Source organism: Centroberyx affinis, unplaced genomic scaffold (genome assembly GCF_046629955.1).
Source record: "Centroberyx affinis isolate AG114_WGS23_722 - 3 ecotype Tasmania unplaced genomic scaffold, CSIRO-AGI_Caff_v1 ptg000277l_1, whole genome shotgun sequence".
Taxonomy (NCBI): Eukaryota; Metazoa; Chordata; class Actinopteri; order Beryciformes; family Berycidae; genus Centroberyx; species Centroberyx affinis.
Window position 1 is genome coordinate 80,632 of NW_027278956.1, and position 26,863 is coordinate 107,494.

At 44.5% G+C, this 26,863-nt stretch overlaps 1 protein-coding gene across 1 annotated transcript in view; it reads right to left on the reverse strand.

Annotated features, from left to right (window-relative positions):
• Positions 1-443: 443 nt before the first annotated feature.
• Positions 444-26,863, reverse strand: part of pawr (PRKC, apoptosis, WT1, regulator) — a 53,542-nt gene continuing 27,122 nt past the window's right edge. The window contains exons 3-7 of the mRNA XM_071512408.1: positions 19,796-19,921; positions 12,213-12,247; positions 8,296-8,416; positions 5,782-5,886; positions 444-2,040 (exon numbers count right to left, since the gene is read on the reverse strand). Coding sequence (XP_071368509.1) covers positions 1,954-2,040; positions 5,782-5,886; positions 8,296-8,416; positions 12,213-12,247; positions 19,796-19,921 — 474 coding nt within the window. The 3' untranslated portion in view covers positions 444-1,953. The remainder of the gene's footprint in view (positions 2,041-5,781; positions 5,887-8,295; positions 8,417-12,212; positions 12,248-19,795; positions 19,922-26,863) is intronic.

Below are 26,863 nucleotides of genomic sequence, written 5' to 3' on the forward strand. Positions count from 1 at the left end.
CATACAGCTTTCCATAAAAATGCTAATAGGGATTATGGACAGAGCCTCCAGCACTTTTCATGCGCTGTAAGAGGCTATTATCATGGAATTTAGTTGACATTAGCCCTGATATGGACTCCCCTCCCCACTCTGTCTCCAGGTGAGGGAATTAGCGGGTTGAATAGAGTAATAGAGGGCTGTGGGGTGGATGGAGGCTCCGTGTCCCAGGATGGCGGCCTCTCTGCGCAGTCAGGTTGTTGATTGGCATGTTGAGTCACCGTGGCTGTGTGCGTGTGTGTGTGTGTGTGTGTGTGCGTGTGTGTGCGCTGCGGAGGAACTGAACCCCCACCACCGTCACATTGCATTACCGACTCGGCGGCATGGTATCATCACATCAAATTAGCCTTAATGAACACAAGCGAGTCGACTGAGAAGAGAGATAATCAAACTTTTATTAAATGACTTCATCTTCTGTACATGCATAATGTAATGGAAAGAGAGATGGGTTTGCGGTGTGTGTGCGTGCGTGCGTCTGTCTGCGAGGAGACTAATCCCCATACATGTGTGTGTGTGTGTGTGTGTGTCTGTGTGTGTGTGGAAGCAGAGTCTAAAACCTAAGTATATTCTTTGCCACTCGGTGGACTTGACATGATGAGTACATGATGCAAGAGCTGCACACTCGTTCCAGAAAAACATTGGAAGCCCTCAATGGAATGCGATGATCTAAATACAGATAGGTAAAGTAATATGCCTCTACCAGCCAAGCCAGGTTCCCTTGAGTAAACAAAAGAGATGCATTTTCAAATAGTATGTTCCTTCAGTTCATTTGGTTATCATACAAGAAAAAAAAATGCACAGCTGTAGCTTACTCCACACATCTCAGTTGCCATATACAGAGCAGCTAAACATCTATCGATATTGCAAAGACAAAAACTTGTAAACGCTTCAATTACAGAATGCAAAATGTTCTTTTTTTAAAGAATCCACATATACTAGACAAGGGTTTTACCCTAAAACATTTCACTTCCGATAAGTATAATACTCAGTTGTTAACATTGAAATGGCTAAAGCATAGAATCGATGTAAAAGTCTCGCTCGCTTCGATTTTGTGATTTATATTGGGAGTATATGCCATTACTTCATCCAGGTTTCTCACATGTTTGAATTCACATGTACCAAAAACTCATTGGAAGCAGAGAGTAAATCTGGCACTAATGTAAATTTAAAAAGCACCAGGCTTTCACTATTTGTTTTCAAGAAAATGGAAATAAGGTATATCAGTATTCACATCAAAAAAAAAATCTCACATGCATTGGAAGGCATTATGCCCACTTTGGCTGATGGTAGCAGTGATTATGTGGATGTAGTCTAAATGATGCTAGACAACAGGCTCCATCATATAGGATGACAAGATGAGAAAGCTATGATGGGCTTGGACACAGTTCAAACAATGCAACACTGGAGATGTGATTTGAAGTTGACTGATAGGTGGACAGTAGTGGATAGATAGACTTTTTTAGTCCCTACATACCTGTGAAAGACCTTGTCTGCGCTTGATGGTGCACCACATACATTCATTTTACTTTTAATTTTGCTTTTTTTTTTAAGACTTTATCAAAAAATGAACAATCTAAAATGGCCTATGTACAATACATTTACATTAAATATACCATGACAGAAGCTCCCCGTGAGACGTTAGCCCCTCGTTCACTCAGCCTCCACCACAGCTCAAACAGATCCGCCTCGGGGGATGCAGTTACGGCTGCGAGGCTCTGAGGACGACTACAGCTTCTCCTCCGTAAAGTGAAAACAAATCAAGAGACAGAATCAAACAGATAGAGGGCCAATGCTGATGGACTTGACCCAGGGCAGGAGGGTTTTCGGAGAGGGGGCAGAGATGAGAGACGCTCCGTGCTGGGGGTGGAGGGGGGAGGTTGGGTCGTTCGAGTCGGGACCGGGCCGCGCGGAGAGGTTCTACCTCGTCAGCTGGCCCACCACTTTCAGCAGAGTCTTGTTCTCCTGTTTGAGTTGCTCGTTCTCGTCCTCGATGTCATCGAGGTCCTGCAAAAAAAACGGACAAAGCAGACGGCTCCGGGTTAGCGGGTTCGCGGGATGAATATTCATAGACCCTGCCCGGGCGCCTCGGAGGGCCCGGGCAGGTTGGAGTGTTAGTCTGAGAGACGGAGCTGCCAGGTCTCCCCTTCAGCCAGGCTGCCTTGATAGCAACAAATTAGACATTAACAGCTTCAATTAGTGGCAAATGAGAGAGCCTCTCCTTTGCCACGGTGCTGTCTCATCGAAGTGACACTCCTCATTTTCGGTTTCTTCCATCACCAGCCGCGACGGCGCGACTGTCGGGAAAGAGCCTAACAGCACTTAGAGGAATTACAAAAGTCAAACTAAGGAGGTCACAAGTTTCTCCGCAGTGTGTTGCCGGCGCTCTGGAGGACGGAGAGATAAAAGTGCTAATTTCAGATCAAACCGACTGGCTTCGTGTATATATTATACAGACAAAGTGGCCTCTAGTGTGCTGCGTTAACCTTTTAAAAGTCAAAATCCCCAAATGACTTTATCGTCAGATGGAGGGAAGATCTCATCGGTATCCATAGCATGCGCTTGCTGTGATCTGCGCTCTCTACAAGACGGGCTTTCTCTCTTCAAAGCGTACCGAGAGGGAGATACGGGGCCGGTGGTTCGACTTTATCTTTTCTTTCTCCCCCAAATAAACTTCTGCAGCGAAGTCAGGGTTCAATCTTCCTCTGCGGAGACGCCAGACTGGATCAGCCGTTATCTCCCGCTTTCCCATCAGGCCTTGCGGGAGCCTCTCTCGGGGACATTTCTGATGGCTATCGCTGTGTTGACCGTCCTTACATAAAGCCCTTCTCTTATGACCGACTTCCTGTCCACGCGATGCTATCGGTCCCCTCCTGACCTCGCTGCGATATTGCCCCCTTTCGTGTTTGCAGATGGTTTGCCGGGAGTATCGTAACAGCAAAGAGTGTCAAGATAATCAAAAGCAACTGGTCGCCGGAGCTGTGCGCAACAACGCCGACCGCTGTGTGTGCTGGCAGAGCCGGGGCTCTTGTTTGGGTTGGACTGCCTCCCTGGGGGGGTGGGGGGGGGGCTGCGATCCGTCTTCTCAGAATATTCAAGACATAAAAAGGCTTTCAGATCTATTCCCCCCTGCCGCGTTTCCCTTCAGAAATGCCAAAAACAGAACTGTGAGTCTGTTTTACCACCAGCGGAACTGTGACCCAGAAAACAAGAGCAAAGGTCGTGCGCCGCGGAGGGATTGTTGACAGTCCGGGGCGCGAGGCAGACAGGGGGTGCAGAGGGGCGCAGAGGGGTTCGGGAGGGTTGTGAATCGCTCCGGCTGCTGAATGTAAGAGGGCATCGGCAACACGAGCATCCCTGACCTCTCACCCCTGACCGCGGTACGAGAGGGAAACAGGAGCCGGGCCGGTGAGGCCAAAGCAAACCAAAACACAGATGACCCCTGCTAGTGGGTTCATCTCAATGCCAAATGCTGTGAGAGAGCGGTCCCTCCAAAGCCTTTGAGAGAACATCGTCTGTTTGGACTGAATATTGTTTTTGACAATAATCATAAACAAACTGAGACCACTCGTCAAGTCAAAAAAGGTGATTAATCACAAATGTATCTATTGATTCCCGGATGCAAACTGGAATATATGACTGACTAAAATCGCCTAGTACCCAGAACAAAAAGCTCTGGCTCATCTGTGGATTGTCACAGCTGACCTTTGGATTACAGCAGCAGCAGATCTCATTCCATCGTTGGAAAAAAAAGGGGGCAACTGCTTTGACTCCGACTTTTTGAAGACGGGTTTCAAAAAGTTCCCATCAGGTGCAGGAGACTGACAGCTCTTTATACATCAAACGGTGATTGGTTTGCTTCAAGTTCTGTGACATTAAACTACATGGGATATTATCTGCTGTGGTTGTTGAGGAATTTAACAATATTTATCAAATGGTAATAGAGGAAGAAATTCAGAGACCGGATACTGGCGATGGACGGTGAACACGGCAAAGCATTTTATGCATTTTATCTGTGAGATGAGGCCGTTCTTCCAAATGGTGGATGATTATTATCTTTTGTTTATAACAGCAGCGGCTTCACAATATGAAGCTCATTGCCTGAAGATGGCAACGTTGTAATTTGCAGATCATTTTGTTCGGCCAGACACCCAGCAAGGTAGACTGATTTACTGTGGCACTAAGTAGTTTTACTAGGTTTACTAGAAATAAATCAGTACATTTGTCCATAAAAAGGATGAAACAATATCAGTGTAGTTAATATGTATAGTGGGTCTGGTGAGTGTTTGGATAGCAGCTCACTTTTTTGTTTTGATGCCATACTTTTTATCATACTGTGTGTGAAATGACACAATGACCATGAGGTTAAAATCCACTCTTTAAAATTGTAACTTGAGTGTCTTTTTAGGCTCTGTAGCATATCAGACCATTGTTTACATATGCTCAATTAGTCAACCATGTACTGCATACTGCCTAAGAGTCATTCAAAGCCAAGTGGAGTTGGTCTGAAATGCACTGGAAACAGAACAAGCCTATAAATCATGGGTCTGGTGATGTACATTGGTTTCAGCTGCCACTGCACAATAAGAATTTTTGACTACATATTTAAAACGACATCTTTATCCAATAAAATATTCATCTTTCCAAATACTTCTGGGCACTTTGAAATGGGAAGCATGACAGGGCTGCAGTTCTTCAACTGTTCATCCAAAATGGCTGAAAATACCCACAAATTAACAAAAAAAATCAGTGGGAAGAGGAGCTGGATGTACAACTCTCTAACAAGTTCTGGCAAGATTCGTGAGACAGATAGACGCCTCTTCAAATTGCTTAAGACATAAAATCAGAGTCAGAATTTCTCACTCGGCAGGCACCAAATACAGATACAATTTGTCTTTGGTGGATAAATCGATAAGGGTCACCTGCCACATTGGCCAGTAAATAAGTAAAAATTGTACATAGGCTGCATTGGTCTAAAGTAAAGCTGGCTGAACTCACACTACGCATTGATCCAATGTGTGATAGGTGCAAACAAACACCAGCTATATTCATTTTTTTTTCCCTCTGAGCTCTTAGAAGTACTATTGGAACCTTTTTCCATGATTGCACTATGCGGAGTGGAGTGGCCTCTCAGGACCTTGGTATCCATCGATATGTGAAAAATATGATGCAACTCAAACTGCTGAAGCAGAAAGAAAAGACCAACTTTGATCTTGGCATCAAAGCGCTCACACATCATCTGGCACCAGAGGAAAAAATTGCTGTTCTACAAGAGGTTGTGCTCTGAAGTTTTCCACTATTTGACTGACTGACTGACTTCTTTTCCTGCTTTGATTTTTATTATTGTTTTTTATTTTACCATGTTTTGTTAAATTGAGAATCAAATCTTTAAGCTTATCAAAATGTTGACAAATAATTTTGTATTTTATGTGAAATGCAAATTGCAGTTGAAACGCCCTAGAGCTATTATTATTATTATTATGCCATTGCCATCCAGTGTAATAGGAGAGTAAAACCAAAATAAATAAAGGTTTGTTGATGCCCAAATACTAAGTTAGCTGATGGAAATCACTCTTTGTAAAAAGCACACACATTTGTACAGACAAAAATCCACTCAAACCCTGGTTGATAATTTGCAGCCCCCACACCCACCCACACACAAACACAAAAGAGCGCTCAGAACATGAGAAATGGCAGCAGAGAATGATGTGGCTGCTGCGGGACGACAAGCAGAGAGGAGGGACTCACTCTGTTCAGCAAGTCGATTTCCTCCTTCAGCTTCCCGATGAGGTCGTCTTTGTCCTGGTGGGCCTTCAGCAACCTGCCGTTCTCCTGCCGCTCTTTGGCCAGCTCCTGAAATCGCACATGCACACGCACACACACGCGCACACACACACACACATACACACAGGCACACACGGGCACAAACGTACAGAGTTGTCAACAGGACAGTAGGAACTGCAAAGTTTACAACCAGAGGGGCACAGAGTACACAAAATTTGGACTCAAGTACATTTACGGTTACGTGAACAAAACCATACTGAGGAATAATTAAAAAAGTAACCATCTAGGAATTTGCTTGAGTTGGATCAAAGGCATCTAAGGGACCAAAAACTGCAAAAACAGTTACATGATAGACAATTTTCAGCCCCCGGCTGTTATGGTGCCTGAAAGGCTAAAAAAGCCCTAAAAATAATGCCCAAAACGCCATTGTAAAACTACATTTGCAAAAACTAAACTGTATGAAATAGCTCTGTTTTACAGTTGAAAAGCATTAGCCTTCTGCATCAATCTGCTATCTTACGCTACAGCTTGGCTGGTTGCAAAGTTGGCTTTACTGGCAATAAGTATAGGCTACTTTATTAAAAAAACATTTTGATTATAAAAGCATCTGTCTTTAAGAGGTGTCAAGGCCCAGTCGGTAATGAGCACTGCTGCTCCAAATGCCTTAGTTGAAAGGTTTTTGTTTTTTAAAAAGCACATAGTCTACTGTTTCCTAGTGCCAGAGAAATGAACAGCCACACAGAAAGGCCACCGCCGACCGCACAACACCAGTGAACTCACTAATGGTTTATTCCAATTAAGTAACAATAGTCCTTGGCGTTACAGTATGTCCTCGTACATTACATGGGTGAAAAATGCTTTTATTTTTCTTTCAAAATGCATTTGGTTGAAGGCCAGTGTGTTCCTCCTCTGCCAACAACTACAGTGAAATACATGGATGTTGTTGTAGAGAGAGAGAGAGAGAGAGAGAGAGAGAGAGAGAGAGAGAGAGAGAGAGAGAGAGAGAGAGAGCGAGTGAGTGAGAGAGAGTGAGAGAGACTGAGAGAGAGAGTGAGAGAGAGAGAGAAAGAGAGAGAGAGCGTTGCGTGGACGAACACAAAAGGTTAACATGCACATATGTTCAGGTTGCATGTTTGTGTTTATGCTCCCAGTCGGTGGGTGCCAGGAATTCCACTTTCCGGCGTCACTTTCTTTCTACTGCAGATAAGCATGAAATTGTTTCCATAGAAACCAATCGAGCGGGGAGAAGGCAGGAAGCATAATGAGGCTTTTGTTCATAAGTAGCTTCCATAAATCTACACTGAAACTGTATTCATCTTACTCATTAAGGGGATTGTAGGTAACTGCCGCTGTTAAATCCTGGAGAATCTCCTCTCAGGGAATGTACTGTAGAACAAACATTTCTCTTGGATAATGCACACACTGGCGAAAAGAAATGGGATTTCGCTCGAGGGTCGCCGGGGGTCACGGCGGTACTTGCTTTTTAAAAAAATCTTTTTCAAAAAGGCACCCGAGTGACATTTTGAGTTGCGCCGGAGTTTCTGCGGCGGCGAGGGGCTGGAGTGTCTGAAAGGAGCGGTGTAGGAGGGACTGAAACATCTCCGCCGCGAAAGGTCACCTCTTCAAGAACACGGAGGAGATATTTCTGTCGGGGGCCCGAGCCGCAGCTTCCAGCCGGAGGAAGTCAGAAAGGAATCAAAGTGGAAACTCGCCTTTTTCCAACAATCGCTAACAGGGAACGTTTAGGAGTGGATAGGAGTTTGCTGGTGACAGTAGATATGAAGCATAAAGACGATGCTTCCTCTGTGATTATTATAGAGTTTATCCACCTTTTTATGCTGATATTAAAGTTTATGACAAATTCATAGTATACATCATAGTGAGTTGTATCAGACTGATGCGAGTTGTGAGGATAGGGTCTTTAATTACATGAAATTGTATTCAGTTTATATTGATGGTTGTCTTATGATGACTGGAGGTCATACTCTACCTTTTCATTTTCCCCTACATCCCTGTTTTCCCTGATAAAAGTTATGGTGCAGGTTCAACCAAACATTCCTTCTAAATATTCCGACTATACTTCTTTCTGTTTTAGAGGGGGGATTTTACTCAATTAAACCAGTGTAGCAGTGGTGGAAGTGTTCTCAATTCAATTCAATTCAGTGAGGCTTTATTGGCATTCATAGAAAAGTAGTGGAGGATAAACCCACCTAAAATTTGTTTACCCTCCTTTTTAGGCTGACATGAATCTTTAGGAGCTAAATTCATAACATACATCATAGTAAGTAGTATCAAACTGATCTAAATTATGAGGATAGGGAAGAAAGCTAATTGATTTGTGTTCCTATTGGTGGTCGTTTTCCTTATGATGATGACTGACTGGAGGTCATAGTTTACCCGCCTGTTTATTTACCGCTCCGTCAAGGAATATACAGGCAACACATGCAAAGTGAACCACAGGGGGTCCAGCAGAAGCACCTTTTCCAGTTCCTCCATCCTTCTCTCCAGACCTCCGGGTGCTGCGGCGGCGCCGTCTCTGCCGTGGCGGGCGTGTCGGTGTCTGCTGTTCCCCTCCTCCTCAGACCCCGGGCCCGCGGAGCTGCTCCACACACACACACACACACACACCAATTAGTACACCTAATACGACTGAGCACAATCAACAAGTTCAACAATCAACAAGAAGAAAAAGTTGAGAAAGTCTTATATGTGCGGAGAAACTCGCCACCGCTCAAACTGTCTGATAACGCATTCAGACCGAGGCCGTTTGAAGGTGTGAATCATACCCACATAATGAAACTTCAATGCCGTGACACATCCCATCATCAAAAGAACAGGTGGGGGAGTATCTTCTGCGTATTTGCCGCTTTCAATTAGCCGCGCATTATTAACAGCCCCTTGCTTTATTTCTCCGCTTTAATGGAGAAAGCCTGTCAAGGGGTTTGCAAGTTTGGTGCAAAAAGGATTCTGATTAAGAGACGATTTACATAAGACGACCTCAAATAGGCTTCAAGAATGGCAGTACTTCAGCGTGCCTATTCTTCAGCTGGTGGGAAAAACGGTTACAGAGGTTTTTGTATGCAGCTGGCGAGAAACATTAACCTTATCTCCTATTCGCTCGCTCGCTGCCTGGAGAGACGGATTCCGGGGGCAGCTGGGAAAGAATATTCATGTGGAATTTATTTTCTTGCCGACTTTATTTCAATAATTATTGACGTGGAAACTTGGAATGAGTTGCTGGCTCTTTTTTTTGTTCGTTTTTTTTTTTTGACTAACAGATTGTGCCAAGTTTTTAAATCTCCCAGGGAATCAAATTATGACGGAGCCTCTGGGCTTCACTGCGTTGTCTGAAGAGGGCTGTCGACATATTTCCGCAGGTGAAACAGACAGGAGAGCTGCTGGCATGACAATGGACAAATATAACTCCATCAGGAGCCACTCTAGCTCTTGTCAGTGTGGGCTAGATAAACCCATTAAAATGAAGAGGGGGAAAAACAACTACGAACTGCAGACTATTTTGACCTCTGTGTCCTGTATAAAGAATGGTGGCGAACTGCAGCGATGAACCCCATACTTCAAATAGTAGCAGAGTCTTCTCTCCATCTATGTCTCATTCACTCAGCCATTACTCTTTTCTCTGGTGAGGCTACTGTGCCGTTTCTCCTGCACTAGCAGAGAGGCCGCGTGTTTCTGCTGTCGCTTGACATTTACAGAACCGACGGCTTATTTTCACTCATTCTTCCACAGAGAGAAACGTTGCAGCGGCCCGCTGCTTGTGATGAATAGGAAAGTCCTTGAAACGCTCTCCTTGGCGCTTGCCCACGCCAAGATAAAGTGCATTTCATTTGTCTCTTTCATGGTGGCTCTTCAAGGCTACTCCTCCATTACAGGCACGTGCTTTACGCGAGCGTACATGCAACATGCACGTGCGCACACACACCGGTAGAAAGCGTGACCTCCACTAACAAACAGATATATCCGCTCATCACAACGACCCGAAAAGAGGCCTTGACAAAAACACCACACTGTGTGTACTGTGTGTGCACGTCCATGCATGGCATCTATTTTAGCGATATCTCCCTGTACGCACACACACATATACACAAACACAACACACAGATCCTCAAGGGTGCTCAGCATGTGTTGAAGCCCAGCCTAAACATCCATGTCCTCGATACTAAATATCACACCGTGGCCCATTAGCACCCTGCGGTGTGAGGCCTGGGAGAGAGGGAGGCTCAGCCAATCAGCCACTCCTGGGAGCCGCAGCAGGTGGGGAGGAGAAAGCAGATACAGGAGAGCCAATAACGGCCTGGAACACCGACAACAACGCGCGAGCTGAAGTGACGACGTGGAATAACTCACCTGCATTGGAAAGCACAACAAACAGTATTCAACCATCTGATTAGCACCCTACCTAGCTGCCTCTGTACGGAGAATATCTTTTATCCGCAAACAACAACAACAATGGAAGAGAGAAGGAAGAAAGGAAAGAACAGCGCAGCTAAATGGTGGGTTGGGAGTGTTGCTTTCTTTTTTATTGCAGATTTGTAGGCAGCTCATCAAGATGAGTGACAAGTGTTAAGGCGAGAACTTGACCAACTGAGGGGGAAGAGGGCGGGACTAACAATACACTTCCTGCTTTAAGATCTTTTTATGAATCATTAGGAGCCAATTTCTGAGCCAATCTGGACATAATTTCAATAAAATTTCAACTTTTAGAACTGGTTTGCCTCTTATTCCCACACAAAAATACATTGTGGCGGGCAGTAGTGAGCAGTGTGAACCACTTAGAAGTTGAGATTTTAAAGAAATTTGTGGATCATTTTTATGCTGAATTTACAAAAACATCCTAATAAATCATAAAACATCTTCAGTTATGTTCTACCAGGTATGTATGTGTGTCAATAAGCAAGGCAACACTAAACTGCCAGATTTTTGAACCGATTTCGGTGTGACGTTATCCCCGTACAAGATAGAACATCATGTATCGCAGCTGCAGCCGACCACGACTTGATGATACAAAAACAGTATGAGGGGAGAGCAGGGACAAACTGAGCAGAGACTTCATCGGGTACTGTCAAGGCTTGCATCCAGACAAAGAAAACAAGAGAGAACGAGAGAGAGAGAGAGAGAGAGAGAGAGAGAGAGAGACATGTATGTACATAGTCGCTCTGCCAGCCATCTTGTGCTGCCCGGCCCACCTGGCAGTCGATCCGCTGCGGAGCTGCGGAGCGTCCAAGTGTGGCCGGGCCAGCCGATCGGAGCGGCGGCCATAATTACGCGGCCAGATTGAGAGTGTCAGCTGGTGAACTCGCAACTTCGCAATTTGCCGGCTATCGTCTCGTGCGAATAACGCAAAAATAAATATGGAGGACACGCAGAGGTTCTCAAAGGACTTGTAGTTTTGATTGTGGAGTTGCTGGCTGTATTGTAAGATGGACAATACCTAGAGGTTCAATAGCAAAGTGGTTGAGTTACATCGTGTGTGTAATCAAGCATGCACAAGGGAAAGGAAACATGCTGCGTGAAACATGGTTCTTGAGCTTTTTCCGTCAAAAGACATGTATGTAAGGGTTAATACTCCTGTCAGTGCCCCTGACCAAGGCACTGGCAAAAGAACTGGAGTTGGTCCCCGGGCGCTGTACTGCGGCTGCCCACTGCTCCTAGTGTTGTGTATAGGATGGGTTAGGGTGCAGAGGACAAATTTCCCCACGGGGATAATAAAGTATACAAATACAAAATACAAATGAGTCTTTGAGGGGATTCGGGAAAATAAATCATTCTTTTTGACTCTTACTTCATTTCTCACTACATACTGTATGGAAGATTACGTTCTGCAATAATAATAACCGAAAAAACCCCAAAACAAAACATCTCAGTTTGTGGGAAATCCAGCCAGAAGGACCTCTCTGCCCAAACATCGACCTGTCTGGTTGTTGTTGGGATGAAAGAGTCTGAGAGCCCTCTGACAAACACCAAGGCAATCTCGCCCGCGCTGAACCCCACATTTTAGACTCCGGACTTTTCAAAACAAATCATTTTGTTGCGGCGCTACCTGCCAGCAAGAGCTACAGTGGCAAAGTGATGGTCTGAGCAAAATGTCCAAAGTCCAGATGGCGCGCCGTCAACCACTGCTCAAAGCACAACTGTCATTCCTCTTCAACAATAAATGAAAGATGCAGCTTTGAATTAGGAGAAGGGAGCAGAAAAACAAAATCCACAGTGACGCATAGGGGAAAGTGCATAATCTGCTATCATAATTAATGACTCAAGCTGCTGTTTCTCTTCCCGGTCTCTGCTCCTTCGCTTAACACATTACTTGCGATGCCGTGGCAGATAAGCTCCACTCTTAGCGTCGGGATAATAATAAAAAAAAAAAAAAAGAGTCTCACCTCTTGTGGCGGCCGCTCCCGGATCTCGGAGTATCCTGGAAAAACAAAGGAAAGCCATGCATGAGCAAAGGAAAGCCTCCGGTCCAACAACAATAAGTCAAGGATCTAAATTGCATCACCGGTGCTCCAGGGGATATTCAATTCTCACACCTGAATAATGAACTAACGCAAAGAGAGCGGTGCTGTAAGTCTCTAATCTCAAATAATAGTTATTTCAGAAAAACAGTATGTATCAGAATGAGTTTTTAGGGGGGGGGGATATCATCCATTGTGGGTTGTGCAAACTGAAAAACACAAAATGCTCATATGCCTTGGGTTGTGTGGGTTCAGCAAAGAGGAAAAACAACACAAAAAATTCCATCTACAGGATAAGGGAAATTTATCAGGAGTCGCGTTTATAGAAAGCCTGCAGGTTGTGTATGAATGTTCTTGAACCGCAGCTGCTGAACTGATATATAGATGAGCTTTGTTGCATTTAATAGTTCAGTCAGAGCCCTATAGCCCCGAGTTGTGGAAGGCAATCTTGTTTTGCAACGTGAGGTGAGTGTTTATCTTCTTTTCCCATTATGGTATGATCTAAAGGTTGTTTAGATCTATACCGCAGTGATGCGCCAGTAAAATCGCCTTTGGTCAAATAGCATTTCCATCGAAAAAATGAGGTGTGTGTCACACGCGCTGTGAGATGAATACGTATCTGCTCTCTCCTAAGGTCTTGTGCAGTGAAGGGTCGCAGGTTTGATTGAGGAGCCTCGGCTCTGCTGCCATCTATCAGTCAGAGCCGGGCTTTAGCGGGCATAGGGAAGCGCCGCGCCCTACTCCTGGCGTGTGCCGGCCTCTCTGTCTCAGTGACATCTCATCCGTTACCTCCATCCAGAGCTGCGGCTGGAATCCCTCCCCTCATCTCTCCCCTGGCTCGGGCCCGGACACATTTACTAAGATGGAGGATAGGCGGGAGGATAGGAGAGCGTGCTAGGAAGGGCCGTACACCGATAACCGATCCTCACAGCAGACCTGGCTCAAGCAACACCTGGATTTCAAGTGCACTTGATAAATTTTGCTTCAGAATCTGGCAGTTTCTAGGCTTTCATATAATCCAGCAGCTGCCAAGGCTGCACTTGCAAAGCCAGTTCAAGCTGTTCAATCCTCCTCCACAAATTGTCTTCATATCAAGAATTCAATCTTAGGCATACAGATGGCGCTATACTCCAATTCTAGATTTGGCCTTTAACACACAAAACCCATGCATTTTGATACAGAGCAGAACTATAGCGATGTAGCTGTTTGTGTCGGACACTTTTAGAAAATGAAAGTCTGTCGTAGGCGCCAAGCTGCTGGTGTCGGGGGTTTCAGACAGAACAGCCTTATAAAGGATTATGGCTTACTGGGAAGGCCAATGTCTCACATCACTGTCCCCGAGAAAACAGTCGGAGGAGGATGTTCCCACTCAGAAATGAAGAGAGAAAATAAAAAAACGAGGAAGAAAGAGTGAGGTCATACTGAGATTTGATAGTATGCACGGCAGATATAGCTCTACTCCAGATGTAAACCCAGGTTCTTCCAGCAGATCCGTCAGCACTTACTCTGTCAATACCCATCACACTATAGAGCTGATGAAAATGCTGTCTATATGTAAATGTGTGTTTGCTCTCATTCTATCGTGGACCAGTATAATAGGAAGGAACCGACGGGTCAGGAGGGCTGAATCCACAATTAGCCTGGAAACCAGTTCTGCAGGTGTCGAACAAAAACTCCAAAAAAGAGCTCCACACTTCTACTTTGACACACTGCATGAGCCCAAGTCTCATATCCCAGGCTCAGCGGCCTACTGACAAGGGTTAGTGCACTGGATTCATTATTTTCTGAGGTGAAAGTGGACTATGGACCAAAACAACAACATGATGGAAGGGTCAGAACAGTCACCAGGGTGCCAGAAGAAGAAGCGAGACTTTTCTAACCCTGATGCGCACACCGGGATCTGTGCAGTCAACCCCAAAAAGCAAGAATGATTTTCAAAATAACATTCAGTACAGACTGTGAACTGCCAAAAAAGAAGGGCATTTTTCCCCATATATTCATTGGGGAAAAGAACTGGCTGGTTGGGCCGGTATGAAGTTTGTGAGATGTTTGAGAAAGGGCAAGAGATGCAACTTGATCAACGAAAGTGTCTGTTTAAAATTGGACTGTATATTTATGCTCGGACTGTGTTGATTTATACAGTACAATATTACACAATGTATGATATTTTGCTGACAGACAATACTGATGTCTCATTTTGCACATTTTGAAGTGAACTGTCACTCAAAAAAGCTTGCTTGAAATTAATTTCTTACTTGCACATAATAAAAAAAAACTCAGCCAAGTGTTGGCTCAAGTGGGCTTCTAACTGACTGTTGTACTGACCCCATGTGGCTTTTTATTGGCCCTCGACCACTGGAAATTTCCTCAATGCTGCATAATGCTGACTGCTTTTGGTTCAGGAGCAGGTATGTGCTATTACCCTCTGATGCACAATAAGAAGACCATATTTAGGGTTATTTATATGTTTAAATTATGATTTCCCTGCTGTGTTGGTATGAGAAGAGCTACAGGGACACATATAAAACACAAGCTAAAAGTAAGTTGCTTTGGCTCTGTCACTGTAGAAAAGGTATTCATATAAATAAACTTACACCTATAGCATCTTCCACCAGTCAATAAACTCAACAGGAACGGCCTTTTGTCTTGTTTTCAGCATCTATTTGATCAACTGTGAATCATATAGTTATGATTTTGAAATAGAGAGAAGGATGCAACAAACAAACTCCTAATAGGATGGATCGTACAAGGTGCGGTATCACAGATAGATTTTAATAATGTAGTCTCACTTCCTTCCAGCACCGAGGGACTGTGAGGATACACTGATAAGAAACACAATAACTCCTCCGTGGAATCTGACATTGAAATAATGCCGTGTTTACAGAAAGCATCCCGGATTTCATTTGCCACATTACTAGTGCATCTTTTTGGCCGTGCTTCAGAGCGCGTGCCTTCCGCCTAGGATGTGAATCCGTGAGACAAGGTCAATGCAATTTGTGTGAGCCTACTTCACTGCACACAATGCGGGCCTGTGCGACTTTATTTATCATGCTTGAGCTGCGCTGACAGCTCCCATAAGCCCTGCTGCAGACCTGAGAGCTACTAAGAATACAGACAAAGGCATATCAGGAGTAAAACAAGCACTATATCATTGACTGATAACGCCCAGGTGTGTGTCTATGTGTCTGTAAATCCTGGTGGAGGGGTTGATCCCCCATTGATATCATTGATATGATTAGCTACGGGCCAAGTGGGAGGCTGATATTAGAAATAGTTAGTTCATTAAATGACACATTTGTTGAGGTCAAACTACAGTTTATTCATATGTTTCCTTTTTCGATTTAAGATGGCCATGAATTTTGTGTGTGTGTGTGTGTGTGCACCTGTGCGTAAGGCACTTTCTATAGGTATATTCCGTGCCGACGCTCAAATCCCAGATAAACCACAATCAAATTTCTTGAAAAGAAACGTATGGCTTTCCCTGATCTCTTTATGATTTTGACAGCCCATTAAATTGTGAAAATCTCTAAAGGCGCCGCGTCTTAAAGTCCGACAAAAGGCGGTCTTTGGGCATTCCGGCCCGGCTGCCGAATGGCCCGGCGCTCCGACTATCTCTCCGCGCAAAGCCGATAAAGATCGCCATTTTACTGGAGGCATTCAGTCAGGTCAAGAGAGATATGCTTTTTTTCAAATAAGCGAGCATGATTGGCATTTAAAAAAGCGAGGGGGGGGGGGCAAAGACACCAGCCAGCGAAACTAGGCAGAAAGCTGTCCCAGGCCCCGGACCATGGGAAAGGTCTGTGGCCTTCACTGTCACAGGATCAAGTATGTGAAAACTTTCCCCATTGGTTTATCATGCTGATGATTTATTCATGAAGACTATATGCATATCCATGATAAATAATCATGACCCACCGTTGCACCTATTTGTTTTATTGCCTTTTCCCCTCATGGTGATTGCACAAATAGTTTGGTCAGCACTATTGGCCAATCAAATGTCTGCATGGCCTACAAGCCCTCACACACACCATTCTGATCAAGATGCTACTCTTTGATGCTGGCAGTAGACAAAGTTCTTAAAATGTCTCACTTAAATCATAAATCAGGGCCCAAAGAAGAAAAGAGAGAACAGACTACATTCCAAACTGTTAACCTGCACCTTAACCCTCTTTTTTATTGAGTGTGTAATAACTGAATATGGTGTGATCGGGAATTCTGTCCCTAGCCTGGAGATTCCTGATGGCTGGATCTGCTAGGAAGTTTCTTACTATTTTTCTCACTAACTAGCTCAACTATTTTTGCTGCTGGCGATCCCGTACAAGACAAATATTGGTCTGGATAACTTGGCTTATATGACCATAATCTTTCTAATCTTTAGTCAACAGAGGTGAGAATCTGAACAAGATGAAATTCAGTGCGCTGCAAGGAGCACAGGAGCTGCTGTTCTTGGTGCTGAATGCCGTGTGGTGGGTAGTGAACATTTCCCTGCTGTTCAGACAAGATGCTCTGCATAATCACCCTTTTTTGGACTGAAAGGTGCTAATTAAAAATGCAAATGAGGCTTGTTAAAAAGTGTTGGATGGTGATTGTCATCGCAATGTGTTTCTATGCGAGAGAGAGAGAGAGAGAGAGAGACCTGAATTACTCTGCTGTGGACTTGGCGCCACATGAAAAGCAGATGATTCCAAGGAATGTTCCATACGGTTCTGGCTGCTGGATCGTGGAAACAGGTTTCCTTGTCGAATTCGCATACCAGAGGGAGGTAAGGCCTGATAACCAGGACCACATGCCTGCAGAGGGCCTCTCTGTGACCTGCCATCCCTGATAAAGGTGTCCTGGTAGGGGTGTGTGTGTGTGTGTGTATAGTATGTAGGATGTGGCCAGTCCAAGTGCATAGTCCAAAGACACACACACACACACACAGCACAGATCATCTTTACAAACTGTAATTCTAACGTATTCCAGGTCCGTGTTCAAATAAGCGGAAAACAGAATCTTGGTTCGAGAACAAGAGTCACCATCACAGAATATAAAACATCTGATAAGACATTTTATATTCCAAGATCCTTGATGGAGTTTCCATTATATCTGCAGCAGCTGTCTTAACACAGAGGAGTTACAGTGTGTTTTGGTTGGGAAGCGGTCTGAAGTCTGGGGAGATAATTAACAGCACCGCTCTGAACAGTTGAGCTGAACTGCACTTTCTTCTTTAGAACTTTTCGCGTGTCCAGATATCTTGATACCAGCTAAGAGGCCCGGCCCCTCACCCTCGGCGTGGCTGTACATCATAACGGGCCCGACATGGCAATTTCTTGTCTCTCCGTGATAAATGGCCCCCGAGAGAAACGGCACATTTTTGGGATGCTCCGTCTTTACAGATGTCTAACTGACAGCTCCGTAGTAAATCCAGCGGCCAAACTGTGTCTCCCCCCCCTGCTCTTTATCTCTCCCTGTCCGCTTCTTTATGAGCTACGGTTAAGGCGATGGCTGGCACAGGAATCACAGCAGAATATGAATGTCAGTTCTGCATGAGTGACAGTGAGACATCTAATGGTTAGCGTCTGCATAGCCACATCTGGTCTGCGTTAGGGCCTGTGTTGTGATGGTAAGAATAGAAACAGCGGGCATGAATGGACGCATTCCATTTGAAATGATGGACGGAGACTCTAACCCTCTCTCTAAATGGATGGATATGCGGCTAGGCTGAAGAAATGTCGCCGAATTGCTGTTTGTTTATGCAGACGATTTTGTGTAGATGGTGAACTCCTTCGCTTGATACTTTTTTCAGGCCACATCTCAGCAGGTGCTGTCACACTCTTCCTGTTAGTGCGGTGTTTGTGTACATATTTCATACACAAGACCTCACTCTGTGTAAACAGCCCTTAGACGGCTGCGGCCCAACACAGAATAAGCCCGCTGATGCATAACAGCCGATCCATCTGGAAAGCGACTCTTAGCTGCATCCGCACAAGTGAACACGCAGCGAAAGCCATTTAGCTGTGTATTTTTTTTTGTTTCTTTCAAATGGCAATTTTCATGTCAGTCAGCTGAATTCTTACAGAAATACAAAAACAGAATGGAGGTTTCAGTAGTTGTTACACAGCTGGATGCTTTCCACATCCCCCTTTGTGCTCAGTTTCTTATTGAAAATCCTTGTGCGTGTGTTCGAGTCGAAAAAGCACATGCACTGCACTCTTGAATATAAATTACTGCTCTCTTCAAAGGTGAGACGCTCACATTACGAGCTTGTCATTTCTGATTTGGTTTCATTTTCATTAATTCATTTATATGCTCACTCTAGAGACACCTCACTTATTTGGAGCAGGAGCAGACAGTCTCTGCATGGGTTCAGATTTATTGAATAAACACAGTATTACTTGCCAAGATTAAAAGACTCATTTGGTAGATATCAATAGCCTCTAATTCACACAGATGAGAACCAGACACTATACAGAAAGCAGATCCTAACCCTGGCTTCAAAACGAGGTTTGATTAATGCGGCTCCTCACATTTCTAGGTCTTACTTGCACAGAGCTGAGCTGCAGTTGTATATGCTGGGAAGATACTGCTTTGCTGCCGCTCATGTTAAAGGGAAAATCCTCCCTCCAATATTCTGATACTACTATTTATCATCAATTTATGATGTTCACTGCATTCCAGGAGTTATTTTTGTGATGAGGTGTTCTAATTACGTTTTTGGTGTACCCACTTTCCCTCAACCTGCCTCATGTATTTCTACTTCAGTTAGTGATTTCCTACATTTCCCAGAAATGCCTTTCAACACCCCCCAGAGAAAGGCCTGGACTTGTCGCATTCAGCTGTAGGTTATATGTGTAGGTGGAGAGAGCGATACTGATAGCGTAGTTTGTTCAGTTGAGAATAACGAAACACATCATGTCTTGTGGCTGCATTGCATTCTGGTCTATTGAGGCTGCTGTTGGTGTAGAAATCGGTCTCTCTGCCTCTTCTGCAATGGATGTTTCCCTGTATGACTATTGAATGTGAGTGAGTCCAGAAAGAACTGTTCTCCATTGTAACTGCACTCGAAATATATTGACGTCACTATAAATATATCTGCAGGAATGAGAAAAGCACACCACCACACGACAAAATGGGCCCAGACATGTATGGTACAGTACATCACCAGTAGCTGTAAAAAAACAATGCTGTAACAGTGTTACAGCATTTTAGGGTGGATTTTTCCTTTAACAGATTACACGGTGATAATGAAATGCCAAGACACCTTTTGTTTTTGCATCACTGCGGCACAGCAAACAGCTCAAAAGGAGTGGGAATTTAGTACACATAAAGTCATCTGTTGCTAAGTGCTCCCTTTAAAGAGCCGGGCGTCTCATTGGTGCAACAGTGCCTCTGTTTGGCAGCAGTGATGCATCAATGTGTATTTCTGCTAAAAGAGAAGGTAGAGGAAAAGTACAGGATCGCATGAAGAGGATGAAAAGAAAAATCCCATGACAGACGATCTGGAGGTCGTGTGACCCGCGTCTTACCATTAAGTGTCCGGTGCCGGGTTCGGCAGTCATGGCCTCGTTCTGGAACGTGTTGGCCTGAACCAGCTCCTCCTCCTTCTTCCTCTCCTTCTCCCCTCCGTCGTCATCGTCCAGCTCGTCCAGACTCTGAGAGGCAAATAAAATATGAAATCATTAGATCGGGCTTGGGTAGAGCGAGGACGGGTCCCGCCGATGCACGGGTGACAGGCGAGGTCATTCCCACTGCACCGGCATCAGCCAGGGTCTCCCGCTAATCCTCTTAAGACCTGATCGCATTCGCTTCCAGGAATGCCTCAAACGCTACCCGACGCTTGATGGGAATCTGGTCGGGCGACAGGAAGACGGCGGGGCGCAGGGGGCCTTTCACCTCCTGGGGACAGTCGAGAGGGGCTTTTTGACCAGTGGAATGTCCCTTGAAAACACACACACACAGACACACACACACACACACACACACAGCAAACATGCCTTTGACGCAGGACTGAGGAGTTCGCCTTTAATGTTCAGTCAGAGATTTTGCACATTGCCTGGGAAAGCCTCCAACTTCTTCTAATCTGGATTCCTAGTTTTATCATGAAATATTCCTTCCTATTTGCTTTACTGTGAACCGCGCAGCTGGGGTCGTCGAGTTCATTTTGTCCGAGAGGCGAAGATGCGCTTAGTTGCGTAAAAGCAGAGCTCGACGCTGGAGGACGGACGGTCGGGCCGTTGACGAGAGACAGAGACGGGGGGGGGGGCGAACTCCCAGAGGGGCCACAATGCAAACCGGCCCTTCCTGCTTCACGCTGCAGGGTGAACAAAAGACGCCCGCTCAACAGGCCCTTCAGGGGTAAAAATAGCCTCACAGGGTTAACAAGGAATGCGCTCATTTGCGAGGCCTTTCCTGCCAGAACGGTTTATCAGCTGTCCTTGGGGAAAATGCCAGCTCCTTTCTTTTTTGACTCTCACCTGGCCTCAGCCTCTGCTCTGCCTCCTGGCATAACTAGGTGCTCACCAGTCTGCTGCATCTCTCACATGCATGTAATGTGTCCACACACCCCTTGAAATGTTTTCCTGCAGCAATGCGTGGCTGTAAACTCGACATGGCGGCATTCCAGAGGGAAGAACTGACAATATGTGGACAATAAATGGTAGAAATCGTGTAGTGTATTAAACAGAAGACAATTTGTGTCAACACAGAGTGAAATGTGCAGTGACTAAACATTCTGCTATGCACAAGCTGCCTGAAATCTGGAACTGGGAATCTCAACGTTTATTTTGGATGGAGATGCAGCCCATTTTGCCCTCTAATACTTGAAATTGCTATGCATTTCTTCTATTCCAAATAAAGGAATGGGGGATCTGTGTGCAACCATATAAGGGGTGTTTTTGTTTCTTACATCATCAAAACGAGTCTCTTTGTGTTATTTTTCAGGCCAACTCCGCACCTTGGACTCTGGAAACAAACACAGGGAGGGGAATGATGAATGAGCAATGTTTTGACTATGTTTTCATAGTTAATCATTCAGAAGGGCCCAAAACTGAGAGTTTTGGGACCAGTTTAAAAATAGTATTCGCCATAAACTGCACACTAGCAAAAAATCCTAATCCTGACTCACTTTAAGGAACTGAAAAGTTAACCTGAAACTAAAATCCTGAAAACGTTGGATCGTACAGATCCGTTCTTTGCTCGCCACTAGGTTTTTCCAGAGATAGTCTATGTGAGGTTTCTCTGCTGCTTCTCCATCTGAACTTGTTTTGGTCACATGGTGCACGTTGCGCATTCAAAAGCCGTGATTGGTTACATGTAATGGAAGCACTTGATATACCACACCGGGAGTTTAAGGGGAATTGAAAATATAACAAACACTTCAGTACACAATTACATGATTATTAATCATGGAAACATAAAATTGCTATATACGATTATCTAGAAATAATTGTGCCGCCCTAATGAGCCATAGCTAAAGACAATAAAATGCAGTGAAATGAGTCATCAAAAGAACCACAGGGGCCCCCAGGAAACAATATTGGTGCATATAACTGCTGGCTAAGGATTCTCTAATAAAGCGATGATGACTAGCGCCAAGTGAAAGAGATAAAAAGAAGGAATGTGAGCTGAGAAGAAGCAGCCAGACCTCCACAATCCTCTCTGCTTCCTGTTTACATTAGGACAGAGTGTCAGGGCCTCGCAGGAGTGTTTACTCTCCAGTAAAACAAGCACCCAGGTCTGTTCAAGCCTCAATAACCATGTCCGTCACACTGCACAACGTGAATTAAAGAAGCTACATCTGGAGCGGACCGTCTCGGTCTGCTGGAATGTGTTGTGGTTGGAAACCCTCTCTTTTCGGGGAGGAAAATGATCCTCCATCTATCATTCTTAAGCGCCGTCCCTGGCAGCAAGAATTTGAATGCATCTGATTTTTGGTCGGCACAACAGCAGGCTGAGGCTTGGGCATTTTCCTCTCTATATGATGCATTACATCCCTTATGTAAGGAGTTGGAGCATTCATGCAATAGTGAGTACGATGATATAACTAATTTTAAACCTGCTAGCAATCCCATGCTGTGTTACTGTTCGATGGCTAATTTGGGCTATCTGATTCTTAGGTGTAGTGCCAACAGTTGTGCAGCATATTGCAATGCTAGTAAGTGATCAGCTGCCGATGACTGATGAGCTGCAGCCACCCTCTTTGCCCTAACGAGGAAATGCGGCAGCCATGGTCGGCACTGGCTAATGTTTATCTGCTCATAGAGAATGAATGGACTTCCGGTGACTGGTTCCTCAGGTTGCTGGCATGTACTCACAGTAAGGCTGGAAAATACTGCAGAAACGAGTCTACCTGCAACGTGTCTTATGTGAAAGGGAATCTTTTACAGATATGTGCCACACACAGTCTAATGTAGTCATGACTTTAAGGGATAAAGTCCAGTTTAGCCACAGCAACGTAAACAAATCCGGTAAGACTGTCTGTTAAGAGTCTGTCAACAGTTTCATGTTCTCTGAATAATTTACAATTATTCTAACCTGGGTTCTGCAGTAACCAAGGAGTGACGTTTTTTGGCACAAGGTGTCCCCAGTTAATTTGATTACACATCAACAAAATGGCCCGGACTTCTTGACTGTGGGGTGATATATGTAGATGTGAAATAGCAGTCTGTTTAGGGCTGTACCGAATGTCATTTTTTTTACATTCGAAGCTTCTATTGAGGTTTTTGAATAAAGTGATTCATCGGATTAAATATGAGTTAGTCCCTATTTTATTAAATCAACTTTCTTTAATGAATATAACTCGTCAGTTTCGTCAACATAAATACATGTAGGCTAATCCAATAAGGGCATAAAATAATGATGAAATAAGAATCGCGCCCTTAGGCTTATAGCAACATTATGCTATGACAGAAATGGCAATAAACAATGAAAACGACTTTTGCAAGCTGACTTAAACCAAATATGTTAAAACAAAAGATATATTCACAATTTTTCAAGTCTGTCTTAATAGTCAGGTACCCATATGTAGATTTACGGCATACATCAGGAAAAGTGGAATTTCAGCCAGAAGATATTAATATATAGGAATAGCCAAAGATCCTTGACTTTGACACAAGATCAGAACATTTCAAATTAAAGTCTGAACAGTCCGGTGACTAGAAGTTCAGTGTGACTGACACTCACTCGTTGTGCACAGGACGGGGGCTGTAACCTAGGTAACAATACTATAATATTAGTGTAGCCTAATCTTAATCTGCAACTGTGCAGAAATACGGTATACATCATTGGTTTAAACAGAATGAATAGACGTGCAAAAAAAAAAAACTTCATTACAGTAAAGTGATGTAATTTTCTGAATTTACCAGACTGGTCTAGCTGCTCTATTATTTGCCTTTACCCACTTAGTCATTATATCCACATTACTGATGATTATTTATCAAAAATCTCATTGTGTAAATATTTTGGGAAAGCACCAGTAGTCATCCCTACAATATTGTCGCAATATCGATATCGAGGTATTTGGTAAAAAATATCGTGATATTTGATTTTGTCCATATCACCCAGCCCTACTTACAACTGAACATGTAGCCCACTTCGTAGAAAATACAGAGATATATATCTTGTATCGCCATTCAGCCTAAAAATACAGAGATATGATTTTTGGTCCATATCGCCCAGCCCTAACTTATGCCAAAACTTATCATAGTCCTAACACCACCTCCATCTCCTCAGACAACCCAGTGAAGATCCAACTGGAGCACAAGTGCTGCCTTGTTGCCCTGCCAGTGTCCCGTCCACTTAGCCCTCAGATTTATCTCTAAACAAGCAAAGGGCACCTCCGCCTGAGGCTGCACTCTTATACAGCAGCCTTAATGACTTGTGTGTATTAATCACCTGCCACTCGTCCCAGCACAGTGACTTCATTAAGATGATCTATTAGAGGGGAGGGGACGCCGGCGCGAATGGTGATCACACTGATGCCCACTGTCTTTTAATCAGGAGGGCCAGTCAGCTCGGGCGACAGTGCTGGGCTCAGGTACGGCACAGATCAAAGTGAGCAGGACACCCACCCTGGAGCTGGTGGCTGATTAATGTGACACTACAGGCTGCCAAGGTCAGTGTCATGTCTGGGAGAGGCATGGCAACTGTGAGCGGGAGTGACCCATCATCTGGTAGCATCAGAAGGTGTGACCTGAGCGTCACTGACCTGTTACAATAATGTAACATTATTGTAAATGCAACTGCATTTACAATAATGTTACATTTCATCCCGTAAAGAAAAGTAAAACTGTAAAAGTTTTGTCTTACCTCTATATGCAAATATGAGGTATTCTTTAACCAAAATACCATCGAAAGTCACTGATAGATCTAAGCATAGGGTGCCAGTGGTGTTCAAGGCCTGTCCCCATTTAGTTTTGCACACATGCACACACACTCGCACACAAATATACAACCAGAGGATGATCCTCAATCACGTTTCGGTGCCAAACCCTCTACAAGCTTCTCCCCAAAACCCAGAATTCAAGATTTATCACCATCATCAATCCCAGTCTGGTTTGCCTCACCCTTGCTAAAATCAGTTGCCTTTTCATCTGAATTAAATACTAAGAAATTGCACAACAGCCTTTTTTTTCAAAGTGGGTTGTTTGGGGACAGAGAGTCAAACAGCGTACAAGACATTCTCATGAATCAAAAGCTTGTATTGGCCATGAAGCCTCGAGTTCCTTTCTTTAAAATCAATGTTTACCGAGTGAAAGCCTTGCCGGCTTTGAACTTCGCTTGACCCTCGTTTTAACTCCAAGTGAGACTATAATATTTTAATCAGCATGCAGCGCAATAAGACTTACTCAGCCAGACCTCAGAATAAGTTTCGCTTTACACGGGGGCCGCGGTAAAAAAAAAAGGAAAACGAGCTTTCGGCAAACAAACAACAGGGGTCCGCTGTGATTGTTGACCCGCCGATGGCAGCATCAGCATTCCTCTCTGTATGTCAGACAGAGCCGAGGCCCGGGGGCAGGCCAGTCGGCTGGGGCTGGACAGAGGTCTCTGACTGTCTGGAAGAGCTTTGATACATCTGTGGGAAACAGCCCTCAGCGCACTTCTGGTTTGCCAAACTTGTTCTCCGGTCTATAACCTCCAACAGTAGGTTTGAAGGGAGCGGTGGAGTCGACTGGGCTTGTAACGAGCCTGGCTGTGTGTGTGTGTGTGTGTAGGGTTGAGGAGGTATTCGTAGCTTTGGGGGGGTTCGCTCTGTATAAATGCTACGTTACACTCCAACACCGCAGACCTCCACAGAAAACCACATGGCCCCCGCTGTAGACCCCTTCTCACAGAGCGGTTCTCAAGAAGTCTGAAAACACTGAACGAAAGGGCAACATGTTTGAAATCAGTAACTGTCAATCACTCCGTTTGGCATATGTTCTATGCTGCCTCGAGACTGCTCGGTTTATGATTCCACAGAACTGAATGGGAGCTATGCGGCCCATCTTGAGTTCCTTGGAAGTGGATTACAGCGCGGGGAATGGCTTAAGAGGCGAGTGGCAGACCTTACATAACCCTCCTCCCTGCCTTTCGACAACTTAGTCCGGACTCAAGCTGTGCCTGCGGCCCCCGGCGGCCCTCGGCGGACACAGCCATGACCTCTCCGCGTGTTTTCGCGATGTATCACACGCAAACTGACAGGCTTTAGGGATAATGGTAGTTTACCGAGCTGTTCGCGGCCGTCAACACCGCGTGAATCACCCAGCTGAATATTAATACAATGAATCATCACATCAATCTGAACAACAGCAATATTTTTCCTGTCAACTTAAGGTGCAAAATAATCATTAGCAATTCAAACCAGCATCCAGCTGTGGATGAGTTCTCAATTACTTATTGAAAGCGTTAAAATCGAAGCACAGACAGGCGAGATGAGAGTTGCAGGTAAGCAATACTTAATGACTCAAACAGAAAGGAACTGTTGGATAACATGACAGGCGACGGAAAGCAGTATGAAATATTGTTAATGCATGACCGTACCTGATTATGTGTAATACCATGCAATTTTTCAAGAACATGGAAAATTGCGTAATTACATGGTTTTGCCTTGGATTCCCGATAAATATTTAGGTGTTTGGTAAATTTATGCACAACAGATTGGTTCTACATAGCCACGGGGAAAAGGCAGAGAGCCAAAGCCTTCATGTTTCTCATGGTCCGAGCATACTGAGAGACCTAAGAAACTGTTTTACCGAAGACACAAACCCTCTCCTACATTGCTACCAGAACACAGTGAGTTCACATCATGCTGGAGGTGATGGAGAGTGCTCTTATATATGTATACATATTCAGTTCTTACAATTATGCATCTATGCTACCTAGTTGGCATAAAGCACTAAATATAGCCAAATGACCTGTGTTTACATAAAGTTCACATAACTGCATAAAGAAAAGAAATACTAGGAGTTGGAGTGTTGGGTTTCAATGCCCTCACTGCAAGTCAAACACAATCTGCTTTGCATCTTAAAAGCATTACACAATGCACCAGCCCTTGTTTTTGTGTTTTGTATTGTTCTGTGTCCTCGAGGTCTAAACATTGTCATCCCAGGAAATAG